This window comes from Hemitrygon akajei, chromosome 11 (genome assembly GCF_048418815.1).
Source record: "Hemitrygon akajei chromosome 11, sHemAka1.3, whole genome shotgun sequence".
Lineage (NCBI taxonomy): Eukaryota > Metazoa > Chordata > Chondrichthyes > Myliobatiformes > Dasyatidae > Hemitrygon > Hemitrygon akajei.
Window position 1 is genome coordinate 9994880 of NC_133134.1, and position 26485 is coordinate 10021364.

At 42.1% G+C, this 26485-nt stretch overlaps 1 protein-coding gene across 1 annotated transcript in view; it reads left to right on the forward strand.

Annotated features, from left to right (window-relative positions):
- Positions 1 to 378: 378 nt before the first annotated feature.
- Positions 379 to 26485, forward strand: part of LOC140735307 (dynein axonemal assembly factor 5-like) — a 167240-nt gene continuing 141133 nt past the window's right edge. The window contains exons 1-4 of the mRNA XM_073060195.1: positions 379 to 936; positions 10597 to 10781; positions 17932 to 18056; positions 25307 to 25425. Coding sequence (XP_072916296.1) covers positions 396 to 936; positions 10597 to 10781; positions 17932 to 18056; positions 25307 to 25425 — 970 coding nt within the window. The 5' untranslated portion in view covers positions 379 to 395. The remainder of the gene's footprint in view (positions 937 to 10596; positions 10782 to 17931; positions 18057 to 25306; positions 25426 to 26485) is intronic.

The following is a 26485-nucleotide window of genomic DNA, read 5'->3' on the forward strand; positions in this document are numbered from 1 at the left end:
CTTTGATGATGGATGGCGCCTTCTTGAAGCAGTGCCATTGCCTGACTTGGGAATGTTCTTTTACTTACACTGGTCAAAAATCCTGCAACTCCTCAGACAACAAGGAACACTTTACTAGAAGGATTGCAGGGGTTCAAGGAGGCAAGTGCATTTCGGGATGGGTAATAAATGGGCGCTTTGCAGCCTTGCTATATTGAATAAAATAAATAGGATTCAGTTGGAAATGACTTCCAATTTCACAATGTAGGAACCAGAGTTAAGTTTGAAGAATTCTGTACAATCCCTTAGAGACTGGAAGACAGTGTCAATAAAGTTGACTTGTTGAAGAAGCCGTCAAACGTGTCCTTGGTAACGGTCGCAAAGAAGCGGCCTGGTTGCTACTGGCGACGGCAAGCATGGCGGAACCCGCGGTGGATGTCGAGGCTGAGCAGGCGGCCGAGGTGTGCCAGGCACTTGGCCGCCATCTGAACTGTCTGAGCAGCGAGAGTAAAAGCTCAAGGCGCCGGGCGCTCGAGTGCATCCGAGCCGAGGCGGCGGAGCGGCAGCTGCCGAGCGGAGTGCGGCAGCGGGTGCTGGCCACCCTGCTGCGGCCTTTGCTCAGCGCCCTAAGCGACCCGGCTGAGCGCTGCCGGGAGCTCAGCATCTGCACCCTGGCCGAGCTGCTGCGCGCCGTGCCGCGGCCCCACGAAGCGCTGCCCTACCTGCTGCCGGCCATCGTGCAGCGCCTGGGCCTGCCCGAATTGGCCGAGCCGGCTGAGGAGCTGCGCTTGGCCCTGGTCGAGCTGCTGGTGTTCGTGGTCGAGCTCTGCGGCACCCGGCTGGCTTCCTACCTGGACGACATGGTCAAGATCCTGCAGAGGACCATCGTCGACCCCTTCCCCGAGGTCAAGAAGAAGAGCTGCGAGTGTGCAGCCAAGTATGCGAAGTGGACCCCTGGTAAGTGTGGGCTTTGGCCATTTTCCATGAGAGGCTCATCTAAAAAGTCAGGAGACATGGGATCCTTGGAAACTTGACTACGTGGATTCAGAATTGACTTATCCGCAGAAGGCAGAGGGCGGAACTAGATGGGGATTGGTGGCTAATCGCTTTCTAAGGGATATGTTCTAGGAACCCGTTCAAGATTCAAGATTGCTTAATGTCATTCCAGTACAGAAATGTAAAGGAGAACAAAATAATTGTTAATCCGAATCTGCTATAGCAAAAAGAGATAAAGAGTATAATATTAAACACAATACGTATACATTAGTATGATAGCTTATATTCATGTTTGTAAAGTGACAGAGGCACAGGAGAGTCTACATAAGATGAGTGATGAGAAATGATAAAGTAGTGGTGGCTGTGGAGGGACAGGTTAGTGGGTGGAGGTTTTGTCAGCCTTACTGCTTGCATTTGCCTTTTGAGTCTGGTGATCCTGGTGTGGATGCTACGTAACCTTCCCCTAATGGGAGTGGGACAAACAATCCATGAGCAAGATGGGTGGGGTCCTTCATGATATTACTGGCCCTTTTCTGACATCTTTCTGCATATATGTCCTTAATTCAAATTTTAATGCATTGGGCAATTTTGACTACCTGTTATAGAGCCTTCCTGTCTGTTGCAATGCAGTTATCATACCATGCAGTGATGCAGCTTGTTAGGATCCACTTCTGTAGAATGAGGCAACTGTAGATGTGCATTATCCAGCTCTCTTCAACTTGCTCAGAAAGTCAAGGTGTTAGTGAGCTTTCCTAATTGTGAACGATGTGTTCTGGGACCATGAGAGGTTGTATGAGATGTGCACTCCCAATAGTTTGAAACTGCTTGCTCCACTGTAAGGAGGGAGTGAGTGGTGTGAGTTCTCCTAAATTGATAACCATCTCCTTTGTCTTATTGCCGTTGAGGAAGAGGTTATTGGCCTGGCATCAGGCCTTGAGGTCTTCCATCTCTTCTCTGTAGGTAGTCTCATCGTTGTTGGTGATGAGCCCCACCCCTGTCATGATATTAGCAAACTTGATGTTATTGCTCAGGTGTTCGCCTGTACAGTCACGTGTGAGCAGTGTATACATCAAAGGGTTCAGCACCGTTGGGTACACGTGTTGAGGATGATGGAGAGGGAGGGATGGTTGCGCATTTTGTAATTTTTATAGGTGACTTGGATAAGGAAGTGGGAGGGTGGGTTAGTAAGTTTGCCAATGACACAGAGGTTGTTGGAGTTGCAGATGGTGTGGAGGGCTGCTGTGGGTTAGAAAGGTTGCAGAGCAGGGTGGAGACATGGCAGATGGAATTGAATCTGGAAAAGTATGAAGTGATATACTTTGGAAGATCAAGCTTGAGGTAGAGTACAAGGTTCTAAGCAGACTCCTTGTCAGTGTGGGATCTAAGTCCATAGATTCCTCGAAGTTGATAGGGTGGTGGGGGGGGGGGGGGGTGGTCAGCCTGCATTAGTCAGGGAATTGAATTCAAGAGGTTTGAGGTAATGTTGCAGCTCTGTAAAACCACAAACAAAAGAAAATCTGCAGATGCTGGAAATCCGAGCAACACACACAAAATGCTGGAAGAACTCAGCAGGCCAGGCAGCATTTTGTGTATGCAGCTCTGTAAAACTCTGGTCAAACCACACAGAATATTGTGTTCAGTTCTCGTCCCTCATAGAAAGATGTGGAAGCTTTAGAGAGGGTGCAGGGGAGATTTACCAGGACGCTGCCTGGATTGGCGTGTATGACATATGAAGAAAGGTTGAAGACTGGGCTTCTTTTCTTTGGAGTGAAGGACAATGAGATGTATAAAATTGAGTGGCATGGATAAAGTGGATGTTCAGCACATTTTTCCTAGTAAGAAAAATGGAGGGTTTATAGGAGGGAAGGGGTAGATTGACTGTGAACTAGGTTTGTATAGGTCAGCACAATATCGTGGGCCAAAGGGTGTGTATAGTTCTATGTTCTATCTCTGTTAAAGGACTGAAGAAGCGTCACATTGCCTTAAGTGTTGTTAAAACAGCAAACAAAAACTCCTCCAGTTTTCTCAGAACTATCTCAATGCACTATAAGACCATGAGACAGAGGAGCAGCATTTGGCCCATTGAGTGCTCCACCATTCCATCATGGCTGATTTGTTTTTCCCTCTCAACCACATTCTCCCACCTTCTCTTGATAACTTTTCATGATCTGACTAATCAAGAACCTATCAACCACCACTTTAAATGTACCCCATGACTTGGCCTCCACAGCTGCCTGTAGCAATGAATCCCACAGATTCAACACCCCCTGGCTGAAGAAATTCATCTTCATCTCTGTTCTAAAGGGACTGTCTTCTATTCTGAGGATGTGCCCTCTGGTCTTAGACTCTCTCAATATTGGAAGCATCCTCTTCATGTTCACTCTATCTGGGCCTTTCAATATTCTGTAGTTATCGGTGAAATCCGCCCTCATTCTTTTAAATTCCAGTGAGGCCCAGAGTCAGCAAATGCTTTTCACACCTTAACCCTTTCATTCTTAGGATCATTTTCATAAACATCCTCTGGATCCTCTCCAGTGCCAGCACATACTTTCTTTGATATGTGGTCCAATACTCCAAATGTGGTCTGACCAATCCCTTATAAAGTCTCACTAATTTAAAAGGAATCTCACAAAAGTACTCCTCAATCTTTTGATTAATAATTGCTTGCCAAAATCAAATTATCTGCTCATTATCACATGGGATCTGGTTGTGCATCCAAATTAGGGATCTGGAGTAGCAACTGGATGACCTTCAGCTTGTACAGGAGAGTGAGGAGATAATTGATCAAAGTTACAGGGAGTTAGTCACCCAGAAGTTGCAGGAGGCAAGTAACTGGGTGACCGTCAGGAGAAATGGAAACAGGCAGTTAGAGCAGAGTGCCCCGTGGCCATTTCCCTCAAAAACAAGTATACCACTTTGGAGACTTTTGTGGAGGATGACCTTCCGGGAGAATGACACGGCCACCGGGTTACGGGCATGGGTCCATGGTGCAGAAGGGAAAAGAGAAAGAAGGGAGCGGTAGTGATAGGGGACTTAATAGTGAGGGGAACAGACAAGAGATTCTGTGGACGTGAACAGGACTCCTGAATGGTATGTTGCCTCCCAGGTGTCAGGGTCAGGGATGTCTCAGATCACGTCCACAACATTTTGGAGAGGGATTTTGGGGAGCAGCCAGAAGTCTTGGTACATACTGGTACCAATGACTTGGGAAGGAAAAGCAATGACGTCCTGAAAAGAGAATTTAGAAAGCTAGGTAGGAAGCTGAGAAGCAGGACCTCCTGGGTAGTAATTTGTGGATTGCTACCCGTGCCAAGTGCCAGTGAGGGTAGAAACAACATGATTTGGCAGATAAATGTGTGTCTGAGAAGCTTGTGTGGGGGCAGGGCTTCAGGTCCTTGGATAATTGGGATCTCTTCTGGGGGAGGTGTGACCTGTTCAAAAGTGACGATTTGCATCTGAACTGAAGGGGGACCAATATTCTCGCGGGCCAGTTTGTTAGAGCTGTTGGGGAGGGATTAAACTAACTTGGCGGGGGGGGGGGGACTGGAGTGAAGGGACTCAGGAAAGGATGGATGGTAAAACATAAGATAGCATGCAGTCAGATTGTCAGGAAGGGTCGGCAGGTGATGGGATATAGTTGCAGCCAACAGGCTGAGTATCAGATCATTAGGAATGCAGAGTCAGAAAGGACAGCAAATACAGTACTCAAGGTGTTGTATCTAAATGTGCGTAGTATAAGAAATAGGTGGATTACAGATTGCCGGGTATGATGTTGTGGCCATCACTGAATTGTGGCTGAAGGATGGTTGTAGTCGGGAGCTGAATATCCAAGGTTACAGGTTTTATTGAAGGGATAGGAAGGTAGGCAGAAGGGGTTGTGTGGCTCTACTGGTGAAGAATAGCATATAGAAAGATGTGACATAGGATTGGATGATGTTGAATCTTGTGGGTTGAATTAAGAATCTGCAAGGGTAATAGGATGTTTATAGCAGTTATATACAGGCCTCCCAAGAGTGGCTGGAAGGTGGACCATAGGTTACAGCAGGAAATAGAAAAAGGTGAGTCAAAAGGGCAATGTTATGGTAGTCATGGGAAATTTTAACATGCAGGTCGATTGGGAAAATAAGGTTTGTAATGGATTTCAAGAGAGTGAGTTTGTTGAATGCCTAAGATAGCTTCGTAGAGCAGTTTGTCATTGAGCCTTCTAGGGAACCAGCTATACTGGATTGGGTGTTATGTAATGAACTGGAGGCGATTAGGGAGCTTAAGGTTAAAGAACCAGTGATCACAATATAATTGAGTTCAACTTGAAATTTGATAGGGAGAAAGTCTGATGTAGTAGTATTTCAGTGGAGTAAGGAAAATTACAGTGGTATGAGAGAGGAGTTGGCCAAAGTAAATTGGAACGAGCTGCAGGTAGGGATTTCAGCAGAGTAGCATGGGGTGCGTTTCTGGGGAAAATGAGGAAGGTGCTGGACATGTGTATTTCAGAAATGAAGAAATACTCAAATAGTAAAACTGTGGCTGACAAGAAAAGTCAAAGCTAATGTAAAAGCTAAAGAAAGGGCATACAACAAAGTAAAAATTAGTGGGAAGATAGAGGATTGGGAAGTTTTTAAAAACCTACAGTGAGCAACTAAAAAAATCATTGGAAGGGAAAAGATGAAATGTGAAAAAAGCAAGCTAGCAAATAATATCAAAGTGTATAGTAGAAGTTTTTTCAAGGATGTTAAAAGTAAAAGAGTGGATATACGACTGCTAGAAGATGAGGCAGGAGAAATAATAATGGGGAACAAGGTGATGGCTGCTGAAATAAACATCAGTCTTTACTGTGGAAGACACTAGCAGTATGCCTGATGTTGTAGTGTGTAAAGGAAGAGAAGTGGGTGCAGTTACTGTTACAAGAGAGAAGGTACTCAAAAAAATTGAAAGACCTAAAGGTACATAAGTCACTTGGACCAGATGAACTGCACCCTAGAGTTCTGAAAGAGGTCGCATTAGAGATTGTGGTTAGAAATTATCTTTCAAAAATCATTGGACATGGTGCCAGAGGACTGGAAAATTGCAAACGTTACTTCACTCTTTAAGAAAGGAGGAAGGCAGCAGAAAGGAAATTATAATCCAGTTAGCCTGTCCACAGTGGTTGGGAAGATGTTAGAGTCAATTGTTAAGGATAAGGTGATGGAGTAATTGGTATCACAGGACAAGATAGTACAAAATCAGCATGGTTTCCTTCAGGGGAAATCCTGCCTGACGAACCACATGAGGCTGCTTACCAAGTTAAGAGCCCATGGTATTACAGGAAAGCTACTAACATGGTTAGAGCATTGGCTGATTGGTAGGAGGCAACGAGTGGGAATAAAAGGATCCTCTTCTGGTTGGCTACCTGTAACTAGTGGTGTTCTGCAGGGGTTGGTGTTGGGACCACTTCTTTTTGTACTGTATATAAATGAGTTCCATCTATAAATGGAATAGATGGCTTTGTTGCCAAGTTTGCAGATGATACGGAAACAGGTAGGATGCAGAAGGACTTAAACATATTATGAGAATGGGCAAGAAAGTGGCATATTAAATACAATGTTGGAAAATGCATGGCCATGCACTTTGGTAGTAGAAATAAATATGCTGACTATTTTCTAAAAGGGGAGAAAATCCAGGAATCTGAGATACAGGGGGACTTGGGAGTCCTTGTGCAGAGCACCCTGAAGGTTAACTTGCAGGTAGAGTCAGTGGTAAGGATGGCAAATGCCATGTTAGCATTAATTTCAAGAGGTCTAGAATACAAGAGTAAGGATGTGATGCTGAGGCTTTATAAGGCACTGGTGAGGCTTCACCTTGAGTACTGTGAACAGTTTTGGCCCCCTCATCTTAGAAAAGATGTGCTTGTATTGGAGAGGGTCCAGAGGAGGTTCACAAGGATGATTCCAGGAATGAAAGGGTTATCATACAAGGAACATTTGATGGCTCTGAGTCTGTACATGCTGGAATTCAGAAGGATGAGGGGAGATCTCATTGAAACCTTTTGAATATTGAAAGGCCTAGACAGAGTAGATGTGGAAAGGGTGTTTCCCATGGCGGGAGAGTCTAGAACAAGAGGGCACAGCCTCAGGATAGAGGGGCGCCCTTTCAAAACAGAGATGTGAAATTTCTTTAGCCGAAGGGTGGTGAATTTGTGGAATTTGTTGCCACATGCAGCTTGGAGGCCAGGTTGTTAGGTGTATTTAAAGCAGAGATTGATAGGTTCTTGATTGGAATTGGCATCAAAAGTTACGGGGAGAAGGCTGGGAACTGGGGTTGAGAAGGAAGTAGAAAAAAAGATCAGCCATGATTGAATGGCAGAGCAGACTCGATGGGCCAAATGGCCTAATTCTGGTCCCATGTCTTTTAGTCTAAATCGTGCACTGTATTTTCACAATATGCCTGGGACCCTGCTTCAAAGTGTTTCATTAGTAGTGAAACTATTTGGGATGTTTTCATGAGAAAAGGGACAGTGGTTCCCTTTGGAATGATTTCCTTCCAAAATTACAATTTTGTAAGTGAATCCTCATTCCCAGCATATTGTATACAATAAATATTTTTTGCAAATTTTCCATGGATGTACCACGGAGAGCCTTCTGACTGGTTGCTCGCTGTCCGGATGGAGGTGCCAATGAACAGAGTCAGCACCATTATGGGTACTGGCCTTCCCAGCATCATGGACATCTGCCTCAGTAAAGTGACATCTATCACTAAGGACTCCTTCACCCAGAACAAGCCTTCTTAATGCTACTATCGGGGGAGGTACAGGAGCCTGAAGAGGTGCACTCAATGTTTTAGGAACAGCATTTCTCTTCCGCCGTCAAATTTCTGAACAGATCAAAGTTCAAAATAAATTTATTATCAAAGAATAAATATGTCATCATATAGAACCCTGAGATTAATTTTCTTGTGGGCATTCTCAATAAATCTATAGAATAATAGTCCTAATAGAATCAGTGAACACCACCTCACTTTTGCTCTCTTTTTCAACTTACAATAATTTTTTATGTATTGCACTATTCTGCTACTGCAAAACAACAAATTTCACAACATGCCACTGATCCTAATTTTGATTTTTTTTTTAACATAAATAGAAACTGAGCTACAGAGAAAGGTTGAATAGGTTAGGACTTTATTCCTTGGAGTGTAGAAGAATAAGGGGAGATTTGATAGAGGTATATAAAATTATGATGGGTATAGATAGAGTGAATGCAAGCAGGCTCTTTCCACTGAGGCTAGGGGAGAAAAAAACCAGAGGACATGGGTTAAGGGTGAAGGGGAAAAAGTTTAAAGTGAACATTTGGGGGGGGGGGGGCGCTTCTTCACACAGAGAGTGGTGGGACTGTGGAATGAGCTGCCAGATGAAGTGATAAATGCGGGCTCACTTTTGACATTTAAGAAAAACTTGGACAGGTACATGGATGAGAGGTGTATGGAGGGATATGGTCCAGGTGCAGGTCAGTGGGACTAGGCAGAAAAATGGTTCAGCACAGCCAAGAAGGGCCAAAAGGTCTGTTTCTGTGATGTAATGTTCTATGGTTCTATAATAGCTATTTTAATAATTGGAGGCTACAACTTACCGACCTGTACCAATAATTATCGGAATATACTTCAAATGAACCTGTTGCTTCTTGAAGCTTGAAATGGCACAGTAATTGCAAAACATTCTGTCACAAGAATATTATGTTTTTGATAGCAAATATTGAAACTGTTAAATTATTTGCATTTGATTATGCAGCAGTCTTGCACAGTACCCAAGGTTAAGAGTATACTCATCAAAGTGCGTAAGTGTTGTGAGAACCTTTTGTGGGATAAAAGATTCTCTGAGGTGATGTGCAAGAGAGCAAGCTGTTTGTGATGTCTATTGCCCAGTGGTGATTGTAATGAATGTCATTTGATAATTCTCATTCTGGTTCAGTTACACCAACTGGGATGCACATCCAAGCGAAATCCTGTTTGCCTCTGGTAAGCCCATATCTCTCTAAACCTTTCTGTAGCGTGAACCTACAGTTCGGAAAGTCTTTTGAACATCATAATTCTATCTGTCTCTATCACTTTGTGTAAGGTAAAACTAAAAATCTTGAGTTGCAAATTGATCCTTTTGGTCCAAGTGTTGAAAAAGTTTCAATGCTACATGTCGAAGTATTCTTAGGGGTTTACGAAGATTTGGCATGGCATGGGGTGGCACGGTAGCATAGTGGTTTATAGTGGTCATAGTAGTAGCATAGCATAGTGTACAACGCTTTAGAGTACAGGCGACGAGGGTTCTATTCCCGCTGCTGCCTGTAAGGAGTTTGTACGTTCTCCACGTGACCGCGTGGGTTTCCTCTAGTTGCTCAATTTCCCTCCCACAGTCCAAGGACCTACAGGTTGGTAGGTTAATTGGTCATTGTAAATTGTCCTGTGATTAAGCTAGGGTTAAATTGGGGAATTGCTGGGCGGCGTGGCTGAAAGGTCGGAAGGTCCTATTCCGCACAGTATCTCAATTAAAAAAATATATCTAAATCATTGACAAACAACTTTAGAAATGCAGTGGAGAGTATCTTGACTGTTTGCATCACAGCCTGGTTTGGAAACACCAAAGCCCTTGAATGGAAAATCCAACAAAAAGTAATGGATATCACAAGTAAAGCCCTCCCCACCTTTAAACACATTTACATGAAGCATTGTCACAGGAAAGCAGCATCCGTCATCGGGGACCCCCATCACCCAGGACATGCTCTCTTCTCACTGCTGACATCAGAACTCACACCACCAGGTTCAGGAACAGTTGTAATTCTTCAACCATCAGGCTCCTGAACCAAAGGAGTTAACTTCACTCGCCCCATCACTGAAATGTTCTCACAACCTATGGACTCGCTATCAAGGACTACTGTATCTCATGTTCTTGATATTTATTACTTATTATTGTTCCTTTCTTTTTGCATTTGCACAATTTGTTGTCTTTTGCTCACTGATTAAATGCCTATGTTGATGCAGTTTTTCATTGATTCTATTATGATCATTCTATTTTGGATTTATTGTGTATGCCTGCAAGAAAATAAATATTAGGGTTGTGTGTAGTTAATTTCACTTGTGGAATTATAATCCTTGTCCACTTTAAAAATATTTCCATGCTCAGCCTTTTTATTTCATTTCACTGCAAACACCAACTGATGCCACATTGAAACAAACTCCATTACAAGGATTTGCAGCAGTTCCTCTGTGATAGTGACATTTACGTCATGAAAAGTTTTCATCTTGATTTTGAATGTATGTGTTTCTGGATGAATAAGGTAGTTTAATGTCACATACTGCTGTTGAGATTTGAAAGCTGCTGCTACTGAGGTCACTGGGACTGTGCCTTCAAAATTGTTGCATGCAAAGCTCAGCAAACCTTTCAAGAAAAATGAACCCATTTGCTATGGAAGATGTTTACTTTACACATTCAATTGGCAAAAAAGAGCAGTGATGTTTTTAAGAGATCTATTGTAAGTCACTTGTAGAACTGAGTTTTTAAAAAAAAAAACCATATGAATGCAAAACTAAAACCCATTTCTCCTCTGGTGGAAATCTGCCCAAAAGTCATAATTGTTCATTGTTACTTCACTTTTTCTTTTTCAGAAACTTTTCACATGCAGTCTGAATCTCTAATAAAGCCGTTGATGCAGACCATCTCCCATCAGCATTCAAAGGTCCGCGTGTCCATCATTCGGACAACGGGAGCAGTCATTCAGTACGGCAGTGGAAAGTCTGTCGATGATGTTCTCTCTCATTTGGCACAGCGTCTCTTTGATGATGCACCACTGGTGAGGGAAAACTCTGTTACTATTTGTTGCTTTTTTTGACACCAGAAGGCCTCTGTGCTTAGTGATTGCAGTTTTCCGTTTCCAGCCCCAATAAACAGAACAAGTGAGTTTCTAGCAGCAAAGCTTCAAAAGATCATGAAATTTATCCTAGAATTTCTTCCTTCATTTAACAGAGCAATAGAAAATACCTTTATTCATAAATGGGTGGTACAGATTTTGTTAAACCATAGCTGATTTGATTGCTTATTTAAAATAGATCATTCAATTATCATTATCTGATAAGTTACAAAAAAAAGATATTATACCCTAAATTACTTTGTTGGAAAAGGATGCTCCTCCTCCAGCATTGAGGCTTCCCTTGCCCGTATCTCCTCCGTTTCCCCGACATCTGCGCTCACCCCATCTTCCCGCTACCTAACAGGGATAAAGATCCTCTTGTCCTCACTTACAACCCCATGAGCCAACCTCGGCCTGGTGGGTGACACTCTTGCCATACAGTAAGAATGTTTAAACCATGTTTAAATGTTTTCTACTGCTTTTTTCATAAAGGCACCGGCTCATTCTGGATGATCATTCAGTGGGAACCTAGGAGCCCTTAACTGCTCAAGCTCCTAAAATAATCATCATCTTCCTAGCATGAGTCTTGAAGCTGGCTCATGCACAGGCTCATTGTGGAGCGACATTATAACATCAATGCCTACATTACCTGCTCTTGGAGCTTTTGTTTAATAGTAACCAGTAACTGCCTGTTTCCTTTGAAATGGCACCAGAGACCAATGCAACCAATGGCAAAGTCCTGCTAATAGCTTTAAAAATTACTACTACTACTTTTAAATATGCTTCCACTACTAAATTGCATGCAGTTGGAGCTATAGTTTGCATTTTGATTATTTGTTTTTGGGCCGACTGAGCGATCTGGTGCTTTTGCCTTCTCTGGGGGAATTTGCCGAGGTTGAAAGCGGAGTGTGCGGCCTAAAGGCGGAGCATGAAACCATGTTCGGCTCCATTACTTCTTGCTGATGAAATCATCAAGCAAGATTAAACTTGACGAGGACAAGAGCAGAAGGGAGCGGGTGTCCAGCGCAGTCTGCCTGTGTTTGACCCCTCCCCCCATTGAAGAAAGATGCAGGGTTCTTAGGTCCCATGCTTTGAGGTTTGATCGGCACGACTTATGGCTGTTGACTCGCTTTTGGAGGACTATGTGGTTCATGTTGTATGTGTTTCTGGATTCTAGTTACTCTTCTTATGCTATTTTGCACGATTTGATTGGGGTGCTTTGGCGTGGACCAGGGCACTTTGGTACAGACTGGCCCTGCAGAGTACAGTCAATGAATGACACAGTGCTAGACTGGACTGAGCTGAATACTCCTAGATCGTTTCAAGGACTCTGCAGTTTGATGTTTAATATTCTGTGTGTTATCCTCTAACTTTTTGCCATTTGTTCTTTTTTTCCATGTGTTGGAGGTTTGATGTTTTCTTTGAATAAGTTCCACGGTGTTTTCATTGTTTTGTGGCTACCTACAGAAGAACGAATCTCAAGATTGTATGCTATATACATACATTAGTAATAAATGTGCTTTGAATCTCTAAGCCTGAATCAAGGAGGCATCTGCAGTACAGTCTATGTGTCACAGTTTTGTTTGTTTATTTAAAAATAATCATTTTTATAACCTGATGAGCTATGAGGCTAACAAAACACAGAAAACTTTTATATTCTCAATCATTTTGGTGGAAAAGGGTGCCATTTGCAGGTTCCAACTTTGGGATGACACTTGTCATTGAGCAAGAAAATTGAGTAATTAAGCCCTTTAACAAAACTTGTGTACAGGTTGATATCTTCAAAAAGAAGGCAAATGCAACTGTGGTATCTACACAGAGATTATCACCACTTACTGTCTGTCTACTCTATCTATGCCTCTCATAATCTTATAAACCTCTATATCTCCCCTCAGCTTCCACTGAGGAAACAACCCAAGTTTGTCCAACCTCTTATTATAGCACGTGCCCTCTAATCCAGGCAGCATCCAAGTAAACCTCTTCTGCACCCTCTCCAAAGCCTCAACATCCTTATAATGGGGCAACCAGAATTGTAGGCAATACTCCATATGTGGTCTAACTAGAGTTTTATAAAGCTGCAATATAACTTCCTGACTATTGAACTCAGTGCCTCAACTAATAAACACAGGCATGCTCTATACTTTTTTAACCACCTTATCAACCTGTGTAGCCACTTTCAGGGAGCTATGAATTTGGACCCTAAGTGTGTAGGCCTCCATTAGTCTCGATAGACCATGGATTTGCGCCTTGGAAACTTTCCAGGGCGCAAGCCTGGGCAAGGCCTTTTTTTTAAGCTTAGACTTGCAGCTTAGTTGCCCAAGCTGCAAGTCTCCCCTCTCCACGCCACCGATGTTGTCCAAGGGAAGGGCATTAGGACCCATACAGCTTGGCACTATCAATGTGTGGTTAAGTGCCTTGCTCAATGATACACACGCAGCCTCAGCCAAGGCTCGAACTAGCGACCTTCAGATCACTAGACGAACGCTTTAACCACTTGGCCATGCTCCAACACACACCCTAAGGTGCCTCTGCTCTGCTTGTTAGGGATCTTGCCCTTAACAGTGTAATAACTCTTTACATTTGACAAATCAAGGTGCAAAATTTTGCATTTGGCTGGGTTAAACTCCATCTGTAATTTCTCCACCCATATCTGATTTATATCAGACTGTATTTTTTACCAGCCTTCAACACTATCTTTGTAAGATCTGCAAACTTACTCACCCACCCATCTACATTTTCATCCAGGTCATTTATATACAATCACAAACAAAAGAGATCCCAGTACAGTTCCCTGTGGAACACCACTCATCACAGACCTCCAGCTAGAATAAGCTTCTGTGTCTTCTATGGATAAGCCATTTCTGAATCCAAACAGCCAATTCACCATGAATCCCATGCATCTTAACCTTCTGAATGTGCCTCCCATAAGGGACCTTGTCAAACACCTTACTAAAATCCATATAGATAACATCTTCAGCTCTACCTTGATGCAACCTTGTCAAAAAACTCAATCAAATTAGTTGTGGAAAAGCAGTAAACCCAGGGAAGTGACTGTGAGAGATCACATTGTACTGTTTGATGCAAAGCGGGTGATTTATCTTGGTATCCTGGACCATACCATAAATAACCCTTGACTGATGTCAGTGTAAAAGGTTTTCCAAAAGACTGCTGCATTATTGATTCATCGATCAACGCTCAAGTTTATTTTTTCCAAGGATCTTTTCTTTTTATTCTATTTTGGATCATTATCTCAAATTATAGAGAAGGAAGCAAGATAAGAAAATGTTTTTATCCAAAAGAGGTTATATATTTTCTTCCGTGGATCAAAGGGAAAGTTGATTTTTTTGCTCTTTCTATAATAGGCAAGAGTCAAAAGAGTCAAACTACATTGTGTTCTCATCAATTTCCATTGCTACTGTATGCAGGAGTCAAATGCACTCAGTGGCCACTTTATTAGTTATCTCCTATACCTAACAAAGTGGCCACTGAGTGTATGTTTGTGATCTTCTGTTGCTGTAGCCCTGTCACTTCAAAGTCGAACGTGTTGTGTGTTCAGAGATGTTCTTCTGCACACCAATGTTATAATGCATGATCATTTGAGTGACTGTTGCCTTCTTGTCAGCTTGAGCCAGTATGGCAATTCTCCTCTGACCTCTCCCATTAGTAAGGCATTTTCACTCATAGAACTGCCACGCACTGGATGTTGTTTTTTGTTTTCCATACCATTCTCTATGAACTCTAGAGACTTGTGTGTGAAAATCATAGGAGATTAACAGTTTCTGAGATATACAAACCACCCCATCTGGCACCACGGTCAAACTCACTTGGATCACATTTCTTCCCCGTGTTAGTATTTGCTCAGAGCAACAACTGAACTTCTTGAATATTTCTGCATGCTTTTGTGCATTGCGTTGCTGCCACATGATTGGCTGATTAGATATTTGCATTAAGGAGCAGATGTACCTAATAAAGTAGCCACTGAGTGTTTGTGCACATTTAACATAAAGTACAATTGGAAGGAGGTGGATAATTGGATTAGGGGATGTAAATCCAATTTCTTTCCATGTTAAAACATTTGCTTTAAAAATCTGCATGCACTTTTGGATTCAACATACCTTTGTAAACTATTCTTAATTAATTGACAGTGTAAGTTTCTTTTCAGAAATATTCTGATTGCAAAAATTTGAAACTTCCTTAACTGGTACTTAACTTCTGGCCCATGGTATAACCTGTGAAGTACAGTACTGTTCCAAAGTCTTGGGCACATGTAAAAAAGATCAGTAAAGTGAAGATGCTATCAAAAATAATGAAATGAAAAGTTTATAAATATCAAAAACATTACTATAAAGAGCAGTAAGCATCAAATCAAATATTTGGTGTGGCCACCCTTTGCCTTTAAAACTGAATCAGTTCTCTTAGGTACATTGCTATGCAGTTTTATAAGAAAATTGACTGGTAGGTTGTTCCAAGCGTTATGGAAAATTTGTTGTATTCTTCTGCAGACTTTGGCTATCTCACTTGCTTCTGCCTCTCTAGGTAATCCCAGACATCCTTGATATTGAAATCAGGGTTCTGTGGAGGCCATGTCATCTGAAACCATAGAAAAAAATCGAGAGTGCTTAAGAGTTTAGCATTGTACTGTATCTGAACTTTAATGTCAGGAGTAAATTATCTCCTTTCCTTGGTTAGTAATTGTGATAAAATGATGCTGCTGATAGTGTTATTTTTGTCATAATAACCACTCAAGGCCAAAAGTAATCTTTCTCTATTCAAGAGCATAAGGAACAATTGTTGACTCTTAGTTCCTAACAGCTTCAAGCTTGAAGCTCATGACCAAATTTCACAAGACTGATGAGATTTGTAATCCATACAGAAACATCAGAGACACAGTATAAATGACTAATAGTAGGGAGTGATTTCTATGTATTATTAGTGTTTTGATCTTGTGGTTTGATCTGAGTCCTATTGTTTTCTATTGTCTTGCACCTTGAACCATTTTTAAAAATAAGTTGGGGAGGGAAATTCTCGGAATGAGCTTGATGCAAATAGCTGTGGACAGTTGGAAGTGAAACAGCATTTGGTAGTGTAATATTTGATTTTTGTTGATCAAGTTAGCTAATAAATTTTCAATCATTGTTGTTTCTTTTGGGTCATGAAAAAAAAAGAAATAATAGTTGGCTATTCAGCCCTATTAGTCTCTGCCTCCATTCATTTCAAACATATGACATATAAGATTATTATGTTATATATAAGATTATATAAAACATGTAAGATTATTAAGGGATTGGACACACTGGAGGCAGGAAGCATGTTCCCGCTGATGGGTGAGACCAGAACTAGAGGCCACAGTTTAAGAATAAGGGGTAGGCCATTTAGAACAGAGATGCGGAAAAACTTTTTCACCCAGAGAGTGGTGGATATGTGGAATGCTCTGCCCCAGAAGGCAGTGGAGGCCAAGGCTCTGGATGCTTTCAAGGGAGAGTTAGATAGAGCTCTTATAAATAGCGGGGTCAAGGGATATGAGGAGAGGGCAGGAACGGGGTACTGATCGTGTATGATCAGCCATGATCACAGTGAATGATGGTGCCGGCTAGAAGGGCCGAATGGCCTACTCCTGCACCTACTGTCTATTGTCTATAAACATGGTTGATCTAATATTAATTCCATCAATCTACTCTGCCTGGATGGAAATCAGATGCCCTCTGGCTGTCATACTTATGGGAAGCATGTAGTAATAGGTGTAGGTCAATCCCTGGGGATCATGGGTTTGTGCCTTTTAGTGGACTGTGTCCTCTCCAGGGGGCAAGCCAGTTTGAAGAATTAATTGTCTGTTGCCCCTGCAGCAGGTTCCCCCTCTCCACGTCACTGATGCAGTCCAAGGGAAGGGCAAGCTCTGATACACTTGGCACCAGTGACGTCACAGAGGTTGCCAGAGTGAAGTTGTAAACAACATCAAATTACCTTAGGGACCCCGGCTCCAGATTTCTTCCTTGGGGTTTACTCCTGAAGTCTTTCCCGTGGGTGGGTATAGCTGCAAGGCAACGGAGGTTTAAAATTAGAATTTTCCTTCTCCCATGTGGGCTGCCATCCAAGGCTGACGAGCCCTGTGTGCCGAAGCAACTGGTTTTGAGGTGCCAGTAGTCCACCTTTGCTCCTTCTCTTGTAGAAACAGTTCTGCTAGGCCTAGTAGCTAAGCCACAAGTGAAGGCTGAAAGTTGGACTTGGTTGTCAGAGACTGTTCGAGATGCATGCCATTTGGAGCACTTTATAGGTAGTGGGATCTTATTCCCACTACCACCCCAGGCAATGACAACCTTAGGAGCCTGGGAAGTGTATAAGGCTTTAATTTGTTACAAGAGCCACCAAAGGTTACAGGCAATTAGGATTATTTAAAGACCATTAGACCTTGGAGTAGGATTAGGCAATTTGACCTATTGATTATGCTCCACCATTCCAACATGGCTGATTTATTATCCCTCTCTTTGATCTCATAATCTTTGATACCCTTGCTAATTGAGAACCTATCAACTTCTGCTTTAAATGTACCCATTGACCTGGCCTCCACAGCTGTCCATGGCAATGAATTCCATTGATTCACCACCCTCTGGCTAAAGAAATTCCTCTTAATCTCTGTTCTAAAGGGACTTCCTTGTATTCTGAGGCTGTGCCATCTGGTCCTAGACTCCCACACTATAGGAAACATCCTCTCCACATCCACTCTTATCTAGACGTTTCAGTATTCAGTAACTTTCAATGAGATCCAACACCCCCCTGCCATTCTCTAATGTCCAGTGAGTACAGGCCTAGAGCCATCAAATGCTCCTCTAATGTTAACCCTTTCATTCCTGGTTTCATTACTCTGGACTCTCTCCAATGCCAGTGTATCCCTTCTTAGACAAGGGGCACCAAAACAATTGGTCCCTGAACCCATGAACAATATATTGTTATTCTTTTTACTTTGCGTTATTTATTTTGTAATTGTAAGTATTTTTTATATATTGCACTGTACTACCACAAAACAAATTTTATGTCAATGTTCTCAAATTTGATTCTTAATTACAACTTAAAATTTTGTGTTTTCAAACTGAGTCAGGTACGCCAAGCTGTGACAGAAGTGGTGGGAAGCTGGCTTTTGGACCTTCGGGATCGCTACTCCTTCTTCCACAAGCTTATCCCTCTTCTGCTAAGCAGCTGCAGTGATGAGGTACCTCAAATCAGGTAAACAAAAATACTGAAATTCTCTTGCAAGGTAGCATTTCTGTACAGACAAATATTTAGACAGTATACACACATTGGTCACGTTACTAGGTACACCTGTACACTGTCTCATTAATGTAAATATTTAATCAGCCAATTGTATGGCAGCAACCCAGTGCATAAAAGCGTGCAGGCATGGTCAAGAGGTTCAGTTGATTGTTCAGACCAAACATCAGAATGGGGAAGAAATCTAAGTGACTTTGACTGTGGAATGATTGTTGGTGTCAGATGGGATGATTTGAGTACAGGTTTCCCCCGCTATCCAAAGGTAGAGCATTCCTATGAAAGCGTTTGTAAGCCGAAATGTCATAACGTGAAGAAGCAATTACCATTAATTTATATGGGAAAAATTTTTGAGCATTCCCAGACCCAAAAAATAACCTACCAAATCATACTAAATAATGCATAAAACCTAAAATGACACAAACATATAGTAAAAGTAGGAATGATGTGATAAATATACAGCCTATATAAAGTAGAAATATTGTATGTACAGTGTAGTTTCACAATTGGGAAGACAGCGAGCCAAAATCGATTTGGAGAAAAAAAATCAGCTGATACGAGCATGTGCACACAACTGCCCACACAAGGCTTCATGGTCATGGTAGTCCTTCTCGGGGTAAACACACGTACAAGGCGGGTGTCATTTTTTCGTAACAGTGAGCTGTTGTAAAGCAAGCGTTTGAAAAACGGGGGCCACCTGTATCTCAGAAACTGCTGATCTCATGGGATTTTCACACACAGCAGTCTCTAAAATTTACGGAGAATGGTGTGAAAAGCAAAAAAAAAAATCCGGTGCGGCAATTCTGTGGGCAAAATACCTTGTTAATGAAAGAGGTCAGAGTAGAATGGCCAGACTGGTTCAAGCTGACAGGAAAATGACAGTAACTCGAATAACCACGCATTACTACAGTAGTGTGCAGAAGAGCATCTCTGAATGTACAACATGTCAAACCATAAAGTGGATGGGCTGCAGCAGCAGAAGTCTACGAGCATACACACTTTATTATGTACAGGAAGTGCTAAGTAAAGTGGCCACTGAGTGTTAGTTGCTGAAAAAACCATTTTTATATGACTATATAAGCACCTGTTGGCAGTAAGGTTTTACAGTGAATGTTATTTCCCAACTTTATAGAAAATTGCAAGTAAATATGGTGACTTAATTATATTTTTACTTTGGAAGTTGTGACTTTCATTCTCATTCCTCCCCTTCTCCCTCCCCAGCATTTGCAACTCGCCACGCACAACACGAACGTGCTCTGCGGGAGTATTAAAAATGCTTTCAAGATATTGGAGCTTAATTGCAATCAGTGATATTTATAAAATGTTTCCAAAATTATTTGTGTGTGTGTAAGCTTTCAAAGAAGTTTGGATGTGTAGTTTGACCTTCATAGAAAATTGTTTTTCCACCTCAACAAGGATATGTATATTGCTTAAGAGAGCCAACTTCTGAATCTAAAAACGAGCCATAATCACTTTGTTGTGCATTATATATATCAATTTAGTTTAACTTCAGTTCATTATTGAAGAAGCAATGTTTTTAATTTGTGGTCAAAATTTTGTCTTGAAGAGATAGTACGGTTTTGTGTGCATCTTGTTTTAATTAGAATAATTGTTAAATTACCATGTACATGATTACTACCCTACATGGAAATTCTGGGAAAAAGTGCTCCTGCAGAAGTATGGAAGTTCTCAGCAGGTCAACAGCAATACTTACATTTACTACAACACACGCAAAATGCTGGAGGAACTCAACAGGTCAGGCAGCATCTACAGAAATGCATAAACAGTTGACATTTCAGGCTGAGACCCTTCATCAGTACTGGAAAGGATGGGGAAAGAAGCCGGAATAAGAAGGGGGGGGGGGAGTAGGAGAAGGAGTACAAGCTGGAAGTGATACCTGAAGCCAATCTGATAGGAGAGGAGGGTGGACCATGAGAGAAAGGGAAGGAAGAGGGACAGTAGGAGAAGATGATAGGCAGGCAAAGAGAAGAAGTGAGAGGGGAGCCTAAGTGGGGAATGGAAGGGGAGAAAATTACCGCTTTAGAGAAATCAATGATTATGCCATCAGGTTGGAGGCTACCCAGATAGATTTTGAGGTGGTTCTCCTCCAGCGTGAAACTGGGTTCATTGTTACAGTGGAGGAGGCCATGGACTGACATGTCAGAATGGGAATTGGAATTAAAATGGTTGACCTATGTTAGTTGCTGTTCATTGATTAAGGCTTAGCATTCAACACCATTGTCTTTTCAATACTATTCAATAAACTTCAAAACCCAGTCCTCTAAATCTTCCTTTGCAACTGGATCCTTGACTTCCTCATCTGGATACCACAGTCAGTGTGGATCAGAAATAACATCAACCTCTTACTGACAATCAACGCTGGCGCACCTCAAGAATGTGTACTTGGCCCACTGTGCTGCTCCTGGCACAGTGAAACAACTCCGAATGAAGTTAGAGGCAGAATCGGATGCACGTCAGCTCTGGCAGAGTCTGCAGGCTATTGCTACTTACAAGGAGAAACTTAACATTATGACTGGTTGTGAGCTCAACATCTTTTATGTGCGTTTTGAGGGGGGAGAAGAATTTTACCCTTGTGCAGATCCATGCAGCATCTGGTGACCCTTTGATCTCTGTCTCGGAGGCTGATGTCAGAAGATCTTTCAAAAGGGTAAACCCTCGCAAGGTGTCAGACCCTGATGGTGTACCTGATTGGGCAATGAAAACCTGTGCCAATCAACTGGCGAGAGACTTGAAGGACGTCTTCAATCTCTCACATTTGCAGTCGGTGGTTCTCATCTGGTTCAAAAAAGCGACAATCATACTTGAAGAGCAGGGTGAGCTACCTCAAAGTGACACATCTACTGTAATGAAGTGCTTTGAGATGGTCTTGACAAGAATCAACTCCTGCCTAAGCAAGGACCTGGACTTGCATTTTACCTATCGCCACAATAGGTCTACAGCAGATGCAATCTCACTGGCTCTCCACTCAGCCTTGGAGCAGCTGGATATTAACAATAGCTGCTGTACGTCAGGCTGCTGTTTACCGATTACAGCTCAGTGTTCAACACAATCGTACCCTCAGTACTAATCAACAAGCTTCAAAACCTGGGCTTCTGTACTTCCCTCTGCAACTGGATGCTTGACTTCCTCATCCAGGGACCACAGTCAGTGCGGATTGGAAATAATATCCCCTTTGCTGTCAGTCAACACAGGCACACCTCAGGGCTGCGGCTTAGCCCGCTGCTCTCCTCTCTCTACACCCATGACTGTGTGGCTAGGCACAGCTCAAATGCCATCTATCAGTTTGCCAGCAACAACTTTTATTGGCAGATGGTGATGAAGCGGCGTATAGCAGTGAGATAGATCAGCTGGTTTTGGACTTCAAGAAGGGAAAGTCAAGGGAACACAGACCAGTTGCCTCATCGAGAGATCAGAAGTGGAAAGGGTGAGCAGTTTCAAGTTCCTGGGTGTCAACATCTCTGACAATCAATCCTGGACCCAATGTATTGATGCAGTTACAGTAAAGGCACAACAGAGGAGTTTGGGGAGATTTGGTATGTCACCAAAGACACTTCTTCAGTTGTTCTGTGCAGAGCGTTGTAACTGTTTGCATCACCATCTGGTATGGAGGGGGGTCAGAAAAAGCTGCAGAAAGTTGTAAACTCAGCCAGCTCCATCGTGGGCACTATCCTCCCCAGTATCAATGACATCTTCAAAAGGCAATGCCTAAAAAAAAAAAAGTAGGCATTTGTTATTGAGGACCCCCATCACCCAGGACATGCCCTCTTCTCATTGCTACCATCAAAGAGGAGGAACAGGAGTCTGAAGACATCCACTCAACGTGTCGGGAACAGCTTCTTACCCTCTGCCAACAGATTTTTGAACAGACAATGAATCCATATAAACGACCTCACTTTTTTTGGTCTCTCTTTACATTACTTAATAACTTAAATTATATATTACTGTAATTTATATATTGTTTATTATTGTATTGCACTGCTGCCACAAAACAGATTTCATGACGTTCGCCAGTGATATTAGTCCAAATTCTGATTTGGAATGCTATCTATAAATTTGCCATGGATACAGCTGTTGTTGGCAGAACTGCAGATGGTGATGAGAAGGCTTACAAGAGTGAGATAGATCAGCTGGTTAGGTAGCGTCACAACAACATCTTTGCAGTCAAAGCCAGTCAGACCAAGGAATTGATTATGGACTTCAGGAAGGGGAAGTTGGGAGAATGCATACCAGTCCTCTTATGATAAGTCAGTCCTTAAGTTGATTAAGAAATGAAAATGTTGACTTAAGCAAACTGCTTTTAATTTTTATGTTCCAAAATGTGCTATAATGTTATTTTGCAAAACAGTTGAGGGAAAAAGTGAATGAGCTCTGGTAACATTTGAACCACATAAATACTAGGCAATGACTATATCCAACAAGAGAAAATACCCCTCTGACATTTAATCACCAAATATTCCCCATGACAATATCCTGTCAGTCACCACTGACTGAAAAGAAATGAAATGGAGTGCTACAACAGCAGGTCAGAGTCTATGAATATTGTGGTGAGTAACTCCCTAAAACCTGTCCGCCATTTACAGAGATCAAGTCAGGTGTATGTTGGAATACTCTCCATTTACCTGGATTTGTGCAACTTCAATAACATTTAGGACATAGGCACCACATCCACAACCATCTCACTCTACCACCAATGCACAGCAATAGTAATTTGTACCACTTGCAGGAAGAAATCTAATAATTCAGCAAGCCACCTTAGAGAGCACTTTTCAAACTCATGACTTTGATCAGCTACATTACAGGGGTGTCAAACTCATTTTAGGTCACGGGCCGGATTGAGCAAAATGCAGCTTCATGCGGGCCGGATCAGTCGGACGCGTGCGAATGCAGCTTTCATTGCCTCCGTTTTTTCAGCCTGCTCTCATGTGTCTCAGTCTCTGCTATAACTACAAAGTGTTTCACTTTACAAATTCCGTTTCTTATGAAGAAGACTGCCGAATAAACACTAAAAACCCTGAAAACCTGGTACCTGAATAAACTCAGCATTAGCCATATCATACGCCATAGGCGCTTCGATTACTGGGGCCAGCTTTAATAGTAATTAGATATTATCTCGCGGGCCAAAGATAATTCCACCGCGGGCCTTGAGTTTGACATATATGAGCTACAAGTTCTGCAAGAGCAAGGGAATACCGCCACCAAGCTACACACAATCTTGACTTCAGATTCGGATTCATTTATTTATCACGTGTGCATCGAAACCTATGTGAAATGCATCATTTGTGTTAACAATCAACACATCTTGAGGGTGTGCTGGGGACCACAAATTCCAGCATGCATGCTCATGTTGTTCAATAGAACGACACCAACAACCAGACAGTACGAGACAGCAACAGCAAAACAGGCCTCTTTCCCACCATCTCACCCACTCACTCATTCACACACAGACAGGTCTTCAATTCCAGGACAGGAGACCTCTGGACTTACAGTCCTTGGCGGAATGGTGGGTGCCTGGAATGTGCTGCCTGAGGTGGTTTTAGTGGCAGATACATAAGGGACTTTTAAGAGACATTTAGGCAGATGAAGGTCAGGAAAATGAAAGGATAGGTAGTGTAGGGAGAAGAGATTAGTTAACCATATGATTACTAATTTAGTGGGTTTGTCATGGCATTGTGGGCTGAAGGGTCTGTTCCTGCGCTGTAAAGTTCAACGTTCTTTGAAGTGGCTGATATTTACCATTTTGTGCTATGGCCCAATGAAGAAATGACATCCACTGTTTATTGCAGAGCAACACCCACAAAATGCTGGAGGAACTCATTGGGCTAGGCAGCATCCATGGAAAAGAGTAAAGAGTCAGCATTTCAGGCTGAGACCCTTCATCAGGACTGGAAAGAAAGATGAGAAATCAATAGGAAAGTGGGGAGAGGGGAGTAAGAAGTACACCTATAACCTAACACCTTGTACTACTTCCTCCCCTCACCCTGCCTTCATATGCTGACTTCTCATCTTTCTTTCCAGTGCTGATGACTGTTTACTCTTTTCCATAGATGCTGCCTGGCCTGCTGAGTTTCTCCAGCATTTTGTGTGTGTTGCTTTGGATTTCCAGCATTTGCAGGTTTTCTCATGTCAGTGATTCTGCTGTTTATTGGTTTTTTTAAAAATCACAAATCCAAAAACTGCAGATGCATCTGACCTGCTGAGGATTTAAAAAATTTTCTGTTTCTATTCATTACATTCAGTTTGGTTCTCCGGGGAACAACTGTACTCAAAAGAAGGATATTTTCTCAATGTCTGGGAAGGAAAGAATGATGAGGAAAAACAAGATTATTTTTACCTAAGTAGTCATTCAACCTTTGACCTTCAATGAATAACAGACAGTATTTAAATCATCTGTCTTGTTCAAGTCTTGCTTAATAGTTTTATTTAGAGAGACAGTGCGGAACAGGCCCTTCCAGCCTGATGAACGACACTGGCCAGCAACCCACCTAATTAACCCTAACCTAATTCCAGGGCAATTCACAATGACCAATTTACCTACTAACCAGTATGTCTTTTGACTATGGGAGGAAACTGAAGCACCTGGAAGAAACCCATGTGCAGACAGGAAGTACGTACAAGCTTTCTTACGGAGGATGCTGTAGTTGAACTCCGAACTCTGGCGCTCTGAGCTGTCATAGCTTTGCGCTAACCATCATGCTACTGTGGCATTTTAGACCCTATTCTGTGGAATACTTGTGTCTGAAGCAGCTGAGAACTGAGGGAATAAGATGACCAAAGGAGGAAAAAACAAATCAAATGATCTTTTTAAAAAATAGGTATTCAGCCTTGTTGGGGGTGGTGGGGGAAAGAAGTAATGAGAAATCAGCAAAATTATAGATAAACACCAGCAGCTTCTAGTGGTGGAAATAAGTAATACACTGTACTAGTATCACACAGTATTTCCATTCATTAGTGAGGTTTTATTTTGGTGTTTTTATCTTGGCTTGGAGCCAAGACACACTGGTCTCCAGACCTTGGTTGAGTGGAATTTTCAACCCTAATTGACCTGTGAAAGTTAAGTTGTACTTCATGTTCTGCCACCTTGTTGAAAACAAACTTAAAATTGTAGATAAAGGGACTAACACATTAATAAATAAAATGGTTGTGCTTTTGATCTTAGTTTATTTGACTCTCTTTTGTTTGCAATGCAGGGAGTTGGCCTCTGATTACTGGAGGAAAGTTGGACTCCAGTGGCAACAGGAGAATGAGGAGGATCTTAAGGACAAGCTTGACTGGTCAGCTGAACTCTCTATTAACTACCCTGTTGGCGGTAAGCAGATAATGTTTTTAAATCACTAGTTCTTGGTTATAAAAGATCACCGCCTTGCGTATTTGGCATACAGTAAAGCAGAGCAGTTTTATGAGACTATAAGATATAGGAGCAGAACTAGGCCGCTCCTCCCATTGAATCTGCTGCATCATTTAATGGCTGATTGCTTAACATAGAACATCGCCCACAATCATAAACAAAAGAAAATCTACAGGTGCTGACTCCTCACCTTTTTTTCCCTCCAGTTGTGATGAAGGGCCTCAGCCTGAAATGTTGACTGTACTCTTTTCTATAGATGCTGCCTGGCCTGCTGAGTTCCTCTAGCCATTTTGTGTGCATTGCCCGTAATGTTGTGCTGACCTTTTGTGCTACTCTGAAGAACAATCTAAGCCATCCCTCCCACATAATTTTCCCTCATCCATGAGCCTTTCTAAGAGTCTCTTAAATGTTCCTAATGTATCTGCCTGTCACCACCATTGGCAGCACATTTCACGTACCCAGCACTCTCTGTAATAAAAAAAACCTACCTTTTCATTTTGCACCCTTGTACTCCTTTCCAATTGCCTTAATAATATGCACCCTCATATTAGCTATAAAGTGTAAGCTTTTATAACCCTATTCTCCCACTTTTTTCTGTAACTCATTTCCCTCATACCAGTCAGGAACTCAGCATTCTGTGCTTTAAAGACTTAGCCTTTACAGCACTCTGTGGCAATGTTTTCCACAGATTCACCACTTTTTGGCTGAAGAAATTCCTCCTAATCTCTGTTTTAAAGTGGTGTCATTTTGTTTTGAGGCTGTAGTCTTGGATCCTGGACGCTCCTATTGATGGGAACATTTTCCCTTTGTCCATTCTATTCAGGCCTTTTGGCATCCTGTAGGTTTCAATAAAATAATCCCCCTTCCCCAATATTTAATTTGGGGCTTATAGAACATTCCAGCACAGTTCAGGTCTCATAAGGAGGGAAAAATAGAAATCATTCTTTTTAGTCAAAAGTAGTCTTCTTTGAAATGGTGAGAGAATGAAAAATACTACAACTGGATTCAGTGCATGACAGAT